The sequence below is a fragment of the Otolemur garnettii genome, unplaced genomic scaffold, assembly GCF_000181295.1.
Source record: "Otolemur garnettii isolate 467f Iridium unplaced genomic scaffold, OtoGar3 scaffold00177, whole genome shotgun sequence".
Taxonomy (NCBI): domain Eukaryota; kingdom Metazoa; phylum Chordata; class Mammalia; order Primates; family Galagidae; genus Otolemur; species Otolemur garnettii.
The window spans coordinates 899,994-918,876 of NW_003852572.1; the positions used below are offsets into that span (position 1 = coordinate 899,994).

The window sequence follows — 18,883 nt, forward strand, 5'->3', positions numbered from 1 at the left end:
TATTTTAGAGATGTCCCTATACGGTACCATTATTTTTATTTTAGAGATGTCCCTATATGGTACCATTATTTTTATTTTACAAATGTCTCTATGTGGTACCATTATTTTTCCCAGCACTGAACACTGTTCAGTTTTTAGTTCAGAGGACAGAGTGAGACGGGGGGAGTTGGGGAGCAAAACTCACATTTTTCTCTGTACTTACCTGCATTACTTCTTTTTTACAATGTACATGAGGGAAATGTGTTCATTTGTGTATTACTTGGTTTCATAAAAAAAAAAAAATCACACATAGTTTTTCTCACATTAACTAGATTAGAAAATAAACATTTCTAATGGACTTTACTGCAAGGCAAGCTCATTTTAATCGGCACATCTAACAGGATATACCAGTTGGCACAGAGCTGGCCTCTTGCTCCGGCCTTCTTGGGTGGCTTCATTCCACACTGTGGTGAGGGCTGATGGGGACCTATTCATCTGGCATGCTGGTGGCCAAGGGCAGTGGCCAGCTGGAAGCCAGGGCCGCATCAGCACATCTTACTGAAGGCATCAATTTCCTCTTTTGTTTTCCTGAGGAGACTGAGTTCACACACTGTCTGTGGCTGCACTCTGACGCAACACCCAACCCCTTCTCACCTGTGTGTTCTTGCAAATTTATGTTTCGTTCACAGACAAGGAAAATCTATTTTTAGTTTGTAATCATAGCAACTATAGAAATAAATGAAGCTTAAAGGTAACTATTTTAAAACATTAAAAATGAAGGCAACTATTCATTGTAAACATAGTTTTACTATAAGTCAGAGGTTGAGACCTAGGATATTGTGATGTAAATAGGCATACTCTGCAAGCACTTTAGCTACAGAGAAACCTATCTATATATTGATTCAGGTTCTACTGTGCTAATTATTCTAATTCTCTGGATTTAGAAAATTATAGAACTACGCAATGATATATTTGTACCAAAAAAGCAATAGGTATCATTGCCCACGACAAGGGAGATGTCCCTATACAGTTCCACTATTTTTCCAGCACAAGTGAACGACACATATTCACTCCTGCAAAGTGATATTTAAGTAAACTGCAGGTACAAATTCTTGCAGACTTAGATTGATAAATCAGTCTAAGGAGATGTTTTCAGGCACTCAGATAAACAAGGGATACTTTTAAGATCAGGGAGCAACATGTCAAATCTCTTAAGAGTAGAGTATGAATAATTAAGAAGGTAAGGGGAAGACTATGTTAACCAGTTCCATGTAAGCATTCCAATTTGTATATAAAATCAGCACGCTGTACCCCATAAATGCATTAATGTACACAGTTAATAAAAAAAAGAAGATCTTGGAGGGGGAGCAGAGACCCTGGCAGCAGCTCCAGGGCTGGGATCCTCTAAAGGAAATTTGCATTTTCTGGGCTTTTAGTCAGGCTAAGCAGGATACATTCTTGTTAAGCCCTGCACTAGGGCAACACTATTATTAATCATGCAAACTTCTTTTTTGGATGGGCAAAAGAATTTGAGGATGACTCAGCAAGAGATTTCAGAACCAAACGCCTCTACCTGCTTACTGAACATGCCCTTTTAAAAATCTGCCGTCTGCTGTGTATTTGAACTTTTAAGGTTTAAAATCTACAGAAGGCAGGATCCAGCCCTTGCAGTGGCTTCTGAGAAAGCGCCAGTTTTGCAAAGAATATTAAATCAGTTCAGTTCCAATTCGTACAAAGTTGAAAATAATTGATACTTCTTAGAAATTCACCTCTTTCTTTTCTTTAACAAACATAAAAACCAGGTCAAACTTCCAAACCAAAGATGGCTTGCCCTGTCAAAGGAGACTGTGAGCGCGGTCACCTTCATGTTCCCCTCGGTGTCAGACTCTGCACGTTGACAGTATGTTGGATAAGGGGGAGAATTTGTCAAATAAAGATGTAAAGGCAACAGATCTTTTTACAAGTCCCCACTAAAGTAACAGTTAAAGATTTAGTTGGAAGCGGAAAGCGCCCTCTCACCAGTCCCTTGGAAGCTTGGGGGTGAAGTCCTATCACCTATTTTGGAAACTACTTACAGATGTGGGGAAATCTCGGCATTGCTCACAACAGGGGTTTTGCAGAGATTTCCTCTGATTTTTTTTCCCCTCCCCAACTTCCCACAACCTGTGTTTGTCTTGAGTCTCCTTGGCTGACATGTGGTTTACCTCGCTGATCCCGCTGCCAGGTTTTACACACTGTGAAGAAGCGAAACAGCCAAAGCCGAAGGATACCGAGCAACTCTGGGCACCGGCGCCAGGACTGTCACAGAAAATTTGTTTCCCGAGCGTTTGGTCCAACTTCCCTCCTTGCGCCCACGTGAGCCTCCGCGCCAGCCCACCGCCGAGGGCTCGGCGTTTCCTGCTGCTTCAATATGTAACTCGATTTTGGATTTTTTTTAAAATTGTCGTCCTGAGATCTCAGTTCTTTGCAATACTTTGTTGGTTAGACTTTTCCTGCAGTCTATTTATTTTCCTCCCTAAATCACTAACACTCAAGACACTTTCCCCCAATCCCGGGCTGCGCTGAGGTTAACAGGAGCCCAGGAAAGGGCGCCCTGCCCGGCTGTTTATTTGGGGGGAGGGGAACGGAGACCCGCTAAGTTACCCCATCCTCGTGCCACCCCCGGTCTGGCACTCTGAGCCGACACGTGCAGCATCTGTGAATTGCTGTGCGCGGACGCAGATACAGAATATAGTCATTTTTATCTTTTCGTGAAATATAAATGGGGTTGTCAGCGCTCTCGCCTCTGTTTGTTTGTCTAGGCTATCAAAAGAAGTCAGAGACGAGGCTGTGGCCCGGATCCTGACCCTGATTGTATGAATAAGTAAGCAGGATGCAAGTGATTGGGTTAGATGCTGCGAAGATTTTTTTTTTTTCAAGTTAGGAAGAGGGTAAAAAGACAGCCGAGGGGAAGGCAGACAGCGCATCCCCAACCCGCACACTCGGCTCTCCTCGCGGCCAGTTCTGCCGGCTCCCGCAGGCTCTCGGTCTCCGGCGCAGAGATGCCTGCCCCCCACCCCCTTCCTCGGTCTCCCCTTGTAGTCCAGACGTGCTGATGTGCAGACCGGATTCATCTGCTCGGAGCGGCGGCGGCGGGCTCAGGCGGCGAAGCCTCACGCTCGGCCCCGGGGTTCAGGCGGCGGGGGCGCGGCGGCGCGGGAGCCCCAGCTCAGGAGGCAGCTGAGCCCGCGGGGCCGCGGGAAGTTCTGCCGCCAGAGGCCGCGCCGGCAGCCGCCCTGCCGCCTCCGGAGCGGGCGCCTCACCTGCCCTCCGCCCGGCCCCTTGCCAACTTCCCCCCGCAACTGGGGGACGCGCAGCGCCCGGCGCCCTCTCCACGGTCCCGACGGCATCCTCATGTCTCCGGACACCTGAACACCCCGGTCCCGCCCGAGAGCCTCCCGGGGACAGAAGAGCGCCTGTCCCCCCCCACCCAGCCCGGCACAACTGCCGACCGCGGCCGCCCGGCCTCCGGGGAGGAGGATGGGGTTGGAGACGCTTTCCCCGAGGATGCTCGTGTGGTTGGTGGCCTCGGGGATTGTTTTCTACGCGAAGCTGTGGGGCTGCGCCGGCCTCGATTATGATTACACTTTTGAAGGGAACGAAGAGGACAGAACGGAGACTCTAGATTACAAGGACCCTTGTAAAGCCGGTAAGTGCCTCTCCGGGTGCGGACGCGGGCGCACCCGGGCTGCGCTGCGGTTCCTACAGTGGCTCTGGAAGCTCACCTGTTTCCTTCCCTCCCGCACCGGCACCGCCGCCGCCCCCTCCCTCCCCCCGCCCACGCCTTCCCGCCTACCTTCCCAGTCCTTTTCCTCCCCTTTTCCATCCCCAAGATCCCCGAGATCTGCCAAGCTCCCGTCTCCCGGTTTGGGGAAAACGTCCTAGAATCGAGTTTCTCCTCTCTCCCCTCCCCCAGAAAATGAAACAAGTCCTAAAGACAGCTGACTGCTGTGGGCGCCACATGCCAGCACTCCGAGGGCTGCGCGCATCTGGACGGGACACCACCTTCTCTTTGTTCCAGGGCGCAGTTTCCCCAGCTCTGGCCCAGGATCGGGAGGGCAGGGTCCCCAAGACGTAGGTGGGAAGGGCACTGCCTCCTTCGGACACCGTTGCTCCCTCTTTTGCCAGGAATTTCAAGGGTGGGTTTCAGGCTATGAGGGGACTGTGACAGCCTCGGCAGAACTCACTTCTTGATGGGATTCCAATGCATTTGTCTATCTAAAATAAAATGGAAAAAACGTCTTTTAAAGTTGCTACACCATCCAAACTTGCGTCTTCCTTCTTGCGACAGCCCTGGGAACTGCAGTTGGCACCGCACTTCCTGTAGCTCAGCTACTCGCCTCGCGGGGTCCCTGAGCGCCCGTCCCTTCCCCGCCCCTTCACGCGCCTGGCTCCGGGGCTCTCTCCCCTCCCGCCGCCTGAGGTCGGAGCGCACGTGCCGGGGCCGCCACCACGTGAGCGCAGCGCCGCCCTCACCGCGCTCCAGCTGGGGCTCCCGGAGGGGCTCCCAGTTCCTCGCCCGGGTGAGGTGATCCCAGTTCAGTGTGACGCACGACTGACTCCTGAGAGAACGTTACACCGGGTGTTGGGGCGACATAGCAGTTGTTTGTAAGCCAAGGCGAGAGATGCCGGCTTTACAGACAGTGTGAGAAGGCAGTGGACAAAATCTTCAGTGTCTCAGCGTTTCTGTCGATTATTGCGGGCTGGGTCAGTCTGTGACTCAGTTGTCTTTCCTTCCATAGCAAGGTAGACCTTCTCCAGCCTCCCGTGGGCTTGAAGGAGAAGAGGACACCGATGAAGGAACATGCTGGAAGTTCGCTAGTTATTTTTTACTTTTAATGACGCATTGTTCTGACAAGTCAGCTCTGGCTATTGTGTTCGTGATGTCAGATAGCTCATGAGACTAGCTTAATGCAAGGTGCTTATTCAGAACTTAAGAGTAGCTTAGCAGACGTTTGTCAATCTGAAACTCAGTTCCTCCTTAATTCGATTTTGCTTGCACGTTCTATCCTATCATCTATAACACTCAATCAGTTTTCCCATCAAAAGTTTACTGGGCCTTCCCTGATGGTTTGGACCCGGAGATGCTTTTCTGCTGTGGTCGCTTAACTAGACGCTGGACAACGGAATCAATGCTGTGCACTTCCCTAAATACATACTTTTTGCTAGGAAATCTTGGGAACAATGTTTGCAATTTGGTGAAAATTGTGCATTTTCTTGCTTGTGGTGAGATAAACATGAACTGTGCAGTATTTGGAGAGATTGTCGAGGACACCGGCGGTTTGGACGCTCTGTTCGGTGAAAGGACCAACCAGCCATCAATATGACGGACTTGCACTGTATGTGTTGAAACACACCTTAAGCATACATGTTTAGTTTTTCCAGCAAATAAACATCTAGGGCAAGGAAAAAGAAAACATTTAAAAGCCTTTGCTTTTTGTTTCCCCCTTGGTACTAGTTTATTTTTGAATATAGCTGTTGAAACAAAAGGAACAACAATTTTGAATGGGTTATTACACTAATGTCTTCCCTCTGAGTAGAAGAGACATACTGTGTGTGTGTGTGTGGTGAGAGAGGAACAGGAATGGTCTAAATGGAAGGCTGAGAAGCAGGCACAGAATCTGAGGTGTTTTTTAAAATTACCTACCCTGCATTTTTAATTCAGCAAAATCAAAGGCCTTAATTTATCATGTTGGCTGAAGATTGGCAAAACCTCCCCACTTCCCTTTTAGCTCTGTTTAAGACAAATAAAAGTTATGACCGCAGGGAAAGAATTAAGGGATACATTGAAATCCCAAATTGGAGTTCAGAAAAGTTCATGCAAGAACGATGAGGGCAGATGTGTTCAGGTGCTTTCCAGAGCGTGGGGCACCTCTGATCTGCCCTTTCCAAATAAGTTTGGAGGCAAGGGCCACTCATGAAATAAAGGGCCCTTTTTGAAGTTTTCTGACAGGGATTCTAGTATGCATTAAGTTTTACAGTGGCTTGATGTTATAGTGAGTAAGATAGCTTTCTGGTTTCAAAGCACTTTTGAGTACGTTATTAACACTGGTGTTCTTATCCCAGTAGGATAGAGTATGTTAATCTTACCATTACACAGATATGAAAACAGACAGTTGTGTTAAATGCCTTTGTTAAGATTACCCAGAACTCAATTCCAAGTCCCCTGGCTCCAAAGTCTGGTTGTATTTCACAGTAACACCACGCATGTTAGTTGTCCTTTCAGAGGCCTTCCTTGAAATGCAGACAATAGAAATTAATCCAGGTTTACCAGGAATCCACACTAACAGATCTGCAGTTTCTCTCATGTCTGATATGGGAGAGTGGAGGACTTGGCTCTTTACCTTCCTAACGCAAGTCATCGAGGACAAAGATCATAACTGGCTTTTAATGTCTATCACAGAGATGGGGTTCCGCTGTTATGTTCTTAATATCTGTTCTTATACTCCCATCTACAAACTTCTTTCCTAAACAATATCAAACACATGTTACCTAAGAAGTATTCTCAATTTGTGAGTGGATAACAATTGCCCATATTTAATATGTGTGTGAAATAGAATACAATTTGTGTACTTGTTAAGCACTGTGATTTCAAGCTCATGAAACTAAAGGATAGAAAGGAATCCTTGGGTTAATATCATTGGATTTTGATTTTAAAAGGCATTTTTGGTATAAATAAAAGTAGGGAAGTTAGTGCAGCACAAATTCAGATAGATTTATGTAGCCAAATTCGCTAGGATGCAATTTAAGGACTTTCTTTCTGTATATAAATAGATACACTCAAAGGTGCAGAGAATTCAGCGGAATGTCTGGCTGTCTTTCTCCAGTGCAGTACGTGGTCATCTGAATATGCAATCAGATTTCTCTTCCTCTAGTTCAGAGGGGTCTCCAGGGATGCCGGGCAGCTGATGCTGCAGGAACTCACCCCAGAGCAGAGACCAAGGTGTCCTGTTTCATTGTTGTGCTGCGGCAGTAAGTGTTAATCTGAGTATTTATATCTGAAAAGAGCCTGGGCAAATTCAGTTTGCAAGTTAATCTTCTGCCAGATACGTGCAGAGATTACTTGGAACAGCAGAGACGGATGAACTAAGTCAGTATTAACTCATACCCTCCCACCAACCCTCCCTTCCTTCCATCCTTTCTTTCTTTCTTTTGTATATTTAAGGAAATATGAAGAAAGCTCGAGCGATTGAAAATAGAATAGCTAATGAGGGATATTGAAGATATTTCAGATGATGAGTAGATGCTTACAAGGCTGAAGAGGTAAAATGTTTGTCCAGAAGGGAGTCCTCATTCTCTCTTGATAGTTGCAAACACCCTGGGGGGAAGACTTCCTACCTTGGCGCTCCTGAGTAAATGATTTTTTTCCTCAGGAGCCAGCATCCCATCATTATTAAAGGTCAGTGACTTGCAAGGTTAAATTTGCCTTTAAAGGAGCAACTGCAAGCCTTTTGAGAGAGAAACAGGCTTTTGGCATCCTAGAGACTTCTTTCTGCTTTTTAAAAAATAAGCAGGTAGTATTCTAGCTTGCGGGATGACTTCCCCAAATTTATAATTTCTAGGTAATATTATATTATTCTTTTAGTCCTCAGTGTTGCACTTTTTCCCTGAACTGGGAACCTCTTCACTATGCAATTTAAGAATTTGATGTTCAACCCCACATCTTTGTTCCGTCATGATTGTGAATATGGAAACATTTACTTCTTAGTCCGTGCATTGGTAAATGGCTGAACTCTCACTTAAAAAATGCATCTCTTAGAGATGCTTCTCCTAACTCGACTTTTCTGTTTTAGTTTTGATTTCTCAGGTCTTGAAATTTTTTTTTCTCCTCCTGCCTCTGGTGCCAACTTAGAAGTGGCCAAAGTACAGCATTTGCACAGGAGATGGATGAGGCCCTGTATTCTGTGCGCGTCAATTCTGCTCCTTTTTGGCCAGTAGTAATTCTCCATCCCTCGTCTTGAGGACCCATGTCAATATCTGGCAGTTACTGTTATTAGGTATGAAAAAGATATTTTTTCCCCCTTAAATATATTCCCTCATACTAAGCCAGCCCTAAAGCTCCTTTTTTTGGCTGTTGTTTCTTTTCTTTCTTGTTTGGTAAGGGAGTCGCTTGAGATCTTCCTACTTTTGTCTCCAAAGAGGGTGGTATCATTTGCAAATTCAAAATCCAACTGGAATCCCTTCTCTTAGCTAGTTGGTGGAGTCTTTATGGTTTCTGTTCAAGTAGGCGTACATTCAGCCTTCCCTACCTTTTCTGTCTAGGCCTCCTTTGTCTATGGTGAAACAATTAAAAGTTCATAGAGCCTAAAAAAGGCCTTTTTAAAGCGTTACCATATAATCCCACAGTTTCCTCTAACCCTCATGATGGCTTCCTTTTCTATCAAAATCTGATAGAAGCCACATGTGGGTTCTTCTTCAGAAACCATATTATTTTTTTCTCATTGTATACAATGAGTCCTATTATTCAATATCTTAGCAACTTTCCCTGATATAAAATTGCAACTCTCTTGCCAGTAGTTAAAACCATATTCCTTGTAAACCTTCTTATGGCTATTACTCATAGTAGTAATCCTTCAGACCTCTAAGTCATGGAGGTGCTGAAATGATAGTTTACTGGAAAGAGGTTAGCCTTCAAATTCTTCTGGAACTCAAAATGCTGATAGGTAGTATCAAATGCTGATGACTTACCATCATTCATTTTAGAATCTCATTTTATTCAAATAGTGTCTTAGTCCTATTTGCCTAAAATATTCAAAACTGGAACCATCCATAAGCTTTTCTAAGAATGCTTAGAAAAGATAGAGGCAAATAATCCATTTAAAATGAGGTATTGCATATCCTGCTGGGGCCATCTGTTGTCCAGGGAGGTGGTGTGGGGGCTGTGCTGCTCCCCTCCACTGTAGGAACGGCCCCCTGCAGCATCTTGAGGGGGCAGGGTTCAGGTGCCTGGCAGGATTCCTGAGGAGGAAAGATTTCCTTTACTGGGAGAATTTTCAAGCTTCTCACAGTTCTTTCATATTCTAAGATTGGTGATTAATTGTAGACTTATTCTTCATAAATTGAGGAGTGGGGAGAGTCCTTGCCTCAACCCTGGGTACAGCAAAATGATTTAGCAGTATAACCATAGTGGTTTATTTTCTTCAGTTATCTACTGAATAATAACACTTGTAGAGGAAGTATTTAAAAAGTGCATAGCTCAAAGCTGTGGAATGAATTATATAGAATAGATTCTTTCCCAGAAAGCAGGAGGAGGGAATGTCTTGCTTATTTAGTTAGTTCTTGTCCTTGTCAACCCTGAAAATGGGACATTGACTATTGGGTTTGAAGAAATGGTGGGCTGGCTAATGGCCTGTTTTGTCAGCTCTTTGCAAAATGTGTGCTAATCCTGTCTAGCTGTTCTCAAGAGCTCAACTATATATTTGTATTAAGAAGTTTGGTAAATTAGGTGCTAATTGAAATCTAGAGAATGAACTATGGATGTGTTTATCTTACTCAGCTATGATACACTTTACATCTATAGTTTAAACTGAAAAATTTGCTATCAATCCTATTTTTTAAGAAAACCTTCCTTGAATGATAAGTCTAAAAAGTCAAAAACACATAAAGTAGTAGGTCAGAAATTTCTCCAAATAGATTATTTTTTCCCAAACAAAATCTAACTTTATATTAGTAGTATGCTCCTCAAAGGATTCAACTCATTGTTCAAAAAAGACTTCAACAGTTTTTAACACACTACACCATTTTACAAATCAAGGGAGTGGTTACAGAAACAGATAAAAACCATGTATTTGCTATCAGCATTTAATATGGTCTGTGTGGTTGAGCTTCCTGTCGATGACATTTAATTTGTGTTTGAGGAAGGCAGAGATGGAGGTGTGGGAGGGTAGAATACTTTCCTCATTCCTTGAATTTCTCATCTGTGTTGAACTGTCAGCACCTGGGCTGTGTGCTAGCGCTGCCTCTACCAGGTCCTGGCCTGCTTGCTGTTATCAGCGTCCTCTGAGGTCTCTTCTATGGCTGTGAGTGGACTTGAAGTGTTTATTAGAATAATCTTGGGTTCTTATGAGGTGTCGGGAATCACTGTGGCATTAGTCCTAGTGACCATCCAGAAGAGATGGAGCTCCTTTCTTCTGCCCTAATCTTTTCTGATCAGAAACACCGAGTAGTTGAGGGTTTATGGTATTCTGTGTTTTGGACTCCTTAATGTACAATTATCTCATTGCATGGGAGTTAAAACCTTTAAGAGACCTCAGGGAAGAATACTATGGATAACTAGAAAGCAGCCAGATGGAGAACATTCAAGGAGAGAATCCATTCTCGCACATCCTAAGTACCTCACATATGTAGGAATTGCATTCATGACTCATGTCATAAAAACGTAGTTCACATTTTTATAGTAAACAAGTCTCCTGTGTTCACTCTTATCTTCATAAGTTAGCATTATCGTCCTCTTTGGACACATGAGGAAACAGACTCAGAAAGGTTTAGTGCCTGGAGTGTTGCTACAGGTGGCACGTGGTGAGAACTTGAACTTGGGTTCCATATTCAGTTGACTTTCTTTTTTGAAGTTCTTTGCACTGGCTCAGTAATTAGCACAAATGGAATAAGGCTGTCAGTGGAAGCGATGTATTTGTACCACGGACTTCCATCGGTTATGATTTTCTTTGTTGAGGATACAACCTGCCTTCAGTGATCTTGCATTTACTAAGCCACACACTGTGTGGCCAGAGTAAGACCAATACTTTATAATCGCCTGGAGTACAGTGCCAGCCTTGTTCTCTTTCCAGAAACTATTCTCTAAATTTGAGAAATTACAAATGAAATATCCTGATTATGTATGAACTAAATTAAATGTGAACTACTAATTTTCATAGGGTTAGAGAAATATTGGACGTTGCTCTGAGCAGGTGAATTGTGGCAGCGGGCTCTCCATGTCTCTGAAGGCAGGGAATAGGCTGGATTTTAGCAGGATTTTTTTCATGAGTGTCCCATTGACTGGCACCAACTCTGCCATTGTGTGTGGTAACCTGTTGTTTCACACTTTGGTTTTGCTCTCAGACTACTCACTGAATTCGTGATTATGAGCTCAAAAGTGGGGGAAGGACATCCTTTCAAATGCTTGGGACTCAGGAAAGTGGTTTACAGTGTACATGATGTATGTGAATGATGTGTGAATGTCTTTGAGAAAACAAATTGCTCTGTGAAGTTACTTAAATAACTTCATCTTTTTCAGTCCTAACTCATCTAAAAGCCATAAGGTCAAAAGTGTGAAAACTCTCCAGGATAATAGGGTTATATAAACTTCTTGGAACTCCTGTCTGGTTTCCTAAGAGTAGGAAGTATAGCAAATTTGAAATATATACTATATGTAATATTCACCACAAGTATTATAATTTCTTTGATGAAAACATTTATTTAGTAAATTATCATGTTTTCCAAGAGGAAGAATTCCTGCCTGTACTTGTTTTCTAACAAGTAGATAAGAACAAAATTGGTAAATCAGACTCCCTTTCTTGTCTCTTTGTTTCTACCTAAGAACTAGGGGAAATTTTTTTTTCATGTATGTATATATTTTTAGCCCCAGGATAAGAAATAGTATACATGAATATCTGGACCTGAGTGGAATGTGGATGGCAGGTGGTTGCCAGGGTCAGAATAATTGAGATTTGCCATGTGGCAAATGAAATTAATGATCTAAGTAGGGATTTTGTGTTGCCTTACCTTTCTGTTTGGAAAGAGATTTGTGAGCATTCTGTAGGGTGAGCTAGTGACCAAGGGTTAACATGTGGAAAGAAGATATTGATCACATAGAAACACCTCCAGTGTGTTCAGAGATGAACATATTAACACTAGGAACAAATCTGTAGCGTGTATAATGGAACTCAGAAGTGCAACAGGTCTTCATACACAAAATTGTATGCCTCAAAAACCAGGTATCCTGTAATACATCTTATCTTTGTATTGAATGGCGCTTGTCACCCAGGGATAGAATCAGAATTTGAATCCAGAGCTCCGGGCTCTGTGTGCTGCGTGGTTTCTCCCCTCCCTTCCTTCCTTTTTTGTATGTGGGTAGATTTTTGCAATTGGAGTTGTCTTCAAAAATTATTCTTTAAGGTTTTGGGGAGGCTGAACAATGATCTATTAAAAACTCCGGCTTTGAGTAATCTGGCTTCATGAAATGAGTTGGCGAAGATTCCTTCCTTTTCTCAATGGTATCTAATAATTTCTGCAGTATGGGAGCCAGTTCTTTGTAGGTCAGATACAATTTGCCTGTAAAACCATCTGGTCTAGGGCTTTTTTTTTTTTTTTTTCTTGCTGGAAGAATTTTTATTGCAGCTTCAGTTTTATTGCTTTTTATTAGTCTGTTCTGGAATTCTATTTGTCCCTGATTAAACCTTAGAAGGTTGTGTGTTTTTAGGAATTTGTGCATTTTCTCAATGTTTTTGAGTTCATGTGCATAGAGATTTTTACAGTATTCACAGATGTTATTTTGTAATTTCTCCTTTTGTATTTCTGAATGAGTTTATTTGGATCTTTCCCTTTCTGCTTAATCTAGCATGATGTCTATCAATTTGGTTTATTTTTTTCAAAGAAACAACTCTTTGTTCCATTTGTTTGGTGAGTCATTTTCTTGTCTTCCATTTTGTTGAGTTATGGTCTAACCTTGGTTATTTCTTGTCTTCTGCTGGCTTTGGGTTTGGTTTGCTCTTCATTTTCTACTTCTTTGAGATGATTCGTTTGATTGATGATTTGTGATCTTTCTGGGCTTTTTTGATGTAGGCATTTAAGGCTGTGAATTTTTCCCTTAGGACAGCTTTTGGTGAATTCCACAGATTTTAATAACTTTCTTTGTCATTTAGGTCAAGGACTCTTCTGATGTTCGCCTTATTTTCATCCTTAACCCAATAATCATTTAGCAGTAGGTTGTTTAATTTCCATGACTTTGTATAGAGTTCAGTGTTTCTATAGGAGTTGATTTCTAATTTCATTCTCCTGTGGTCTGAAAATATAAATAGTGTAATTTCTATTTTTTGACTTCATTGAGACATGTTTTGTGGCCTAAGGTATGGTCAGTCTTAGAGAATGTTCTGTGTTTTTCTGAGAAGAATAGTTTTTGGGTAGAATGTTCTGTAAATATCAGATAGGCCCATTTTCTCTAGAGTCCTGCTTAATTCAACTGTTTATTTATTTTATGCTTTTATTATCTGTCCAGTCTGTCAGTGGAATATTAAAGTCCCTGGGAATTACAATGCTGTTTATCACTTTCCTTAGATCTAGTACAATTTGCTTTATGAATCTGGGTACACCGGTGTTAGGTGCATAAATATTTAGGATTATTATTTCTTCTTTTTGAATTGTTCTCTTTGCTGTTATATAATGACCATCTCTATCTTTTTTTTCTTTTTTAACTATTGTCAACTTAAAATCTGATATGAGAATGGCTTCACCGGCTTTATTTGATTTCCATTTGCATGAATTTTTTTTTCATCTCTTCACCATTATTCTGAACATGTCCTTGTGGATTAGATGTGTTTCTTGAACACCGCAGATACATGGCTTTTATTTTTTTATCCATTCAGGAAGACTGTGTATCTTGAGTGGAGAATTCATGCTGTTTATGTTTATTGAAGGAATTGATCAGTGGAATGCAGATCTGTTCCTCCTGTTGGGTAGAACCATATTGCTTTGTTTTACCTCCTTTTTAAAAATTTTTTTTTAATCAAATCATAGCTGTGTACATTAATGCAGTCATAGGTGTTTTACCTCTTGCACTTTTATTTTATATGTGCTCTAAGCATTAGCTTTTGGATGAATTTACACTTTTAAATGCCCAGTGTGCTGATTGATATGTAATGCAGATCTTAGTGCTTTCTGTAGGCAGATCTGGTCTTGACAAATTCTCTCAGTGTTTGCTTTTCTGAAAAAGTCTTTATTTATCCTTCATGATAAACTTAGTTTTGCAGGACACAAAATTCTAGGCTGGCCATTGCTCTGTTGTATAAGTACTGATGATGGGGCCCTAATGCCTTCTGGCTTGTGAGGTCTCATTTGAGAAAGCTGCCATTAGTTTGCTGGGTTTTCCTTTTAAGTTACCTGATGTTTTCCCCTTATGGTTTATAGTAGTTCCTCCTTTGTGTTAACTTTGGCCATTATGATGAGCATGTATTGTGGCAATTGGCTCTTTGCTATGAATCTCCCATCAAACTTCTTATACCTGAATATTTCCATTTCTAGGAAGACCATGGAAGTTTTTCATTATTCCCTCAAATAAATTTTGCAACCCTTGTGTGTTTTCTTTTTCACCATCAAGGATACCTATGATTCTTATATTCGGCCCCTTTACCTAATCCTGTATTTCTCATAGGCTTTGTTCATTTCTCTTATTTCTCTGTTCTTTATCTTTGATTGACTAGTTTAATTCAAAGGTGTTGTCTTCAGCTCTGAGATTCTTTCTTCTTCCTGGTCTGCTCTTATCTTAAAGCTTTCCACTGTGTTTTGTATTTCCTCACATATTCAGAAGTTCTATTTTGTTTTCTTTTACTGCGTCTATGTCTGCAGTGAGTTTTTCATCTATTTTCTGAATTGCTTTTATAGCTTGTTTGTGTCAGATTTCTTTTTTTTTCTTGGTTTTTATTATGTTTTCTTATAATCCATGTTTGGAATTATCTGTTATCTTAATATTTTTGTTTTCACTGGTATCCATTGATAAGGAGCTCTCATTTCCTTTGGAGGTATCCTTTTGCTCTGATTTTTCATTCTTCCGGAGTTCTTTTCCTGAATTCTTCTTATCTGTCCAAATGATGGAGTCCTGGGGTTAATGGTCCTCACTTGTGGCCCTGTTCTCAGGTCTCCAAAGGTCAAACCATGACTGTGCCAGTGAGAAGTATGGTGGTCCCGAGTTGCCTGTGGGTGTTCAAAGAGGTTTGGTTGACCTCTCAGGCTGCCTGTGTCCTGTATTCACTTCTCCAGAGCAGTGCGAATTGTGTTGGGTCCCTCAGCCTAATCCTCAAGATGGTGGGTGGTAATTGTACAAATCAACAATGCCCTGCTTGTTTGAGTTCTTAGATTCTGTAATGAACTAGAAAGTTGTTCTACCTGTCACTGGTTGATATTTGAGTGATGGAGCCAGCTGCTGAGATTTTCTTCTGGGGCTCTGGCAAGGTCTAATCCCTCATGCGGAGTACTTGAGCGCCCCAAGCTTTAGGAGAGGCCCATTAACTCCTGGGGTTTCTTGGTCTCCATTATCACTGAGGTGGAGAGGGGAGCAAGGCAGATGGGTTGCTAGGTTGTGGGAGCTGGGAAAGGCTTTACAGAGCCTCAGAGGGGCTCAGAAATGACTTTTCTGGCCACCATGGGACCTAGCTGCTAGGATAGTCAGGAAAGGTTCTCCATACCCAGATGGCTATTCTTCAGGGAGAGCCATAAACAATTGATTGCTAAGGCCCTGATCTTGGGCTGAGGTCTTTCTGCTGTTATCCAGTAGTGCAATTTTTTTTGCATGGAGGAGTGAACACTTTCCCAAATCACCATGCTTTGTGATTCTACTCTAGTCAGCCCCAGCCATGTGGGCTCCCTCAACACCTGAGTCCAGATCCCAGACTTCAGTTCTGTGACCCCTGTACTCCTCTTGGGTCCAAAGGCTCCGGACTGTCTTGTTTATCTGAGCTCCCAGCATGGAAGCCTGTGAAATGCTGGATAGACAAGGAGCTCTCAAATTGTGCATCATCACTGCACTGTACTTCTTCAGGAGAAGAGTTCCTCTCTGTGGAGACCTCAACCTGGCTTGCCTGCCCACAGGAAAGAAGTGGCCATTCATGACCTTCTTAGCTCAAACATTTCTGGCAGGTATATGGGTGGGGAGAGGCTGCCACTCCAGGTCAGCCTGAGCTCAAGCTGCTTTCTCAGTTGCAGTGGGGAGGGGAGGCAGAGGGGAGGATGCTCTGGATGGAAGAGCGCCAGCACTCTGGGGTCTCATGACACTTTCCCAGCAGAGCCCCTCATGGACTGCCCCCTGCCCAGACTCTGGGAGCATCTAGTTTACCCCTGTGTCCCTTATTTGCTGTCATGCCTTGGCTCACAGATGGTGGAAAAGCCTTCAGTAAATTTGATGGCCTGCTGTTTAAGGATGTATAGGGAGAGAGGAATCCGCCCTTGACCTTATACTGGGCTCTGAGCCGTGTGAGTTTGGCGCTCATCTCTGTCTTCTCTGTCTTCTTCCTTCTCAGCTTTGTAGTTTTTCTTCCTGGGGTCCCCAGCTGTCTCTGTCATCTCTCCCTGTGATCCACACCTGAGCTGGGACTCTTCCCCCTTCTCTGTCTGATAGCCTACCTTCCTGCTATGATTGTTCTGCAGACAGTGTCTCTAGTTGGCCATCTTCTATTCCTCCATAATTCTTGATATTTGCTTTTACGGATCTGCTTGGTGTAGTTTTTCAGGAATATATGGACTTTTGTGTTCCATATTAACTTTAAATCAACTTGTCAAGGCTCACTGTTTAGCTTTTAATGGGAATGTGAATCATTGGATTAGAATTATTTTTGTGATATTGAATCTTCTGATCTATTAGCATATCAATATCTGCATTTGTTTAGGCCTTCTTTAAATACTGTTTAATACATTTTGAATATTTTACCTATACATTTTTGCATGTTTTTGATATATTTATTCATATATTTCCCATTTTTTGATGACACTGTATCTTAAAAAGTTGTTTTTGAGTCATTTGATGTTATTATATAGAAATATATTTGGTTCTTGATATTTTTAGTTTGTGTCTAAAATTTTTGCCAATCTCATTAATTTTATGATTTATCTATATCTTCTTTATTTTGGCAATCAGATCACCTGCCAGGAAATGAATAGTTTTATTTCTTCTTTTACATACCCTATGCTTTTATTGTAATTTTGATATTAAATTAATTAATTGCATAGAAGTGATGACTGAACCCTAGCTTATTGTGTTCTCAGTTTCAAAGGGAATGTTTTCAATCATTTGTCACTTATTATATTTCACACTCTTATTAAAAAATAGACACTTTTTATCAGATTAAGGAATTATGTATTTACTGAGATGATATAATTATCCTATTTTACCATTGAATGTGGTGAACTAGAATAATTGATTTACTCATAACTCACTTAGTATTCCTTGGCAGAATCTAATTTGGGCATAATGTATTATTATTATTTTATTGTTATTTTCTTTGGATTCATTTTATTGTTATTTTCTTTGGTATTTTTGCTTCTATGTGCATTAGTTAAATTGATTTAAAATTCTCCTTCTTCTATCCTTCTTGCTGGATTTTGGTGTCAATTCTATAGTAGCCTTGTAAATACTTTGGAATAATTTGCAGCAGATTGCAATTCTTTATTGCTTTAGTTGAGTTGAAAGGATTTTTTGTTTTGCTTCCATTTGAGTCTGTGGGTGCTAACAACTGAGGATCAGTTTCAACCGAATTACCTGTTTATAACCCCAAACTCTTCATATGCGTTTTAGGGTTTGGTAGTAATATCATTTCAGAGTATGAACTTTTTGGGGGGATGGTTTTTAGCTATGAGGTCTCAGAGGGGATTTGCTGTCCCCTCTATTTAGTTTTCAGGCTTGCAGAAAATAAGTTTTCGTGCAAGTACCTGGTGTGGTATAAGTTTAGTTTTCATTCTTCTTTATATCTTCTTTTATTTACAGATTTGGGATACCCAGATTCTAGGGGATTATTGTATTAGACTTTGCAGCTTGGGTGGCCTTGGACTACATCTTCTATCTGCTGAACTCTGTGAGATGCAAGAATTCAATAGTCATGCCAGTCAATTTTGGCAGATGCCCTTGGTCGAGAGCTGGTTTTAGCCTTCTGCTCATCTCTTTGGATTCTCCTCTTTTCTCAGCCAGGAATATGTTTTGCTCCTCTGTCATCTGTTGAAACAATCAGCAAGATTTTAAAACTTTATTTTATCTGCCATTTTTACATAGCAGGAAGCTCATCACCTAATGCATCACTGTGGCAGAAACAGCAGTCTTTGAAAGGGACGCTGAGTGTTAGACATCACAAGGCATTTGATACAGGACGTAGAATTTATGATGCCTGAATAGCTTCTAGGAAACTCATTTATCATGATATACCAAATAAGGTCTTTTATAAGAATATACCATATGTCTAGTTTGCTTAATATGGAGATTTCGTAATGAACCACCATTTGTTTTAGCCGACATCTCAGGATATTCATTCAGTCCTATGTATGCATGATAAATCCAGAAAGTTCTTGAGTTATTTTTAAAGATTTCATTGTAAATGTAAAACTTTTTGTGCCTTTCACTTGAAAAGTTTGAATTCAAATTTCATGGAGGAAGACCATTGAAGTACAACTCAAACTACCCATTATTATGTACAAGCCAAGGACACTGTTTGAGAAAAGTTGTAACCCAAGTTCTCAAATGAGTTATAAAGTCTTTTTACTGATATTAACAAATAGAGATTCAAATCACCAGTAGTCAAATAGAGATTCAAATCACCAGTAGTCAATCTTTTTTTGAAAAACAAGGTTTTAATATTTTCTTGTTTAAAATAACCTGACCTCTTTTTCTCTAACCTCTTTGCCTCTGATTATTAAAACTGCTAATAGTATAACTTTACCATCAAGTAGTGTTTGCATGGATTCCAAATTTCTGGTATTAACTTTCAGTTACAGAGTCTCAAAGAGAAACTTATGGTTTAATTCGTGGCAGTGTGCCTCTGAATGAACTGTTAGGGTTTATAACTCCAAACTCTTCATATAAGAGGCTCTGAAGTCCTAAACCAATCCCAGTTATCATAGTGCACTAGCAGGTGTGAACGTGGATTACTTAAGAAGGTCACTCCCTGTCCTGCAG

General features: G+C 41.5%; 1 protein-coding gene across 2 annotated transcripts in view; it reads left to right on the top strand.

Moving 5' to 3' along the window:
- Positions 1-3,491: 3,491 nt before the first annotated feature.
- Positions 3,492-18,883, top strand: part of TLL1 (tolloid like 1) — a 238,694-nt gene continuing 223,302 nt past the window's right edge. The window contains exon 1 of one of the 2 annotated variants that reach the window (XM_012811834.1): positions 3,492-3,667. Coding sequence is in view for 1 of the 2 variants with exons in the window: in XM_003800491.1 (XP_003800539.1) it covers positions 3,499-3,667 (169 nt within the window). In the remaining variant the exon portion in view is untranslated. The remainder of the gene's footprint in view (positions 3,668-18,883) is intronic. The other variant, XM_003800491.1, reaches the window with a different exon arrangement.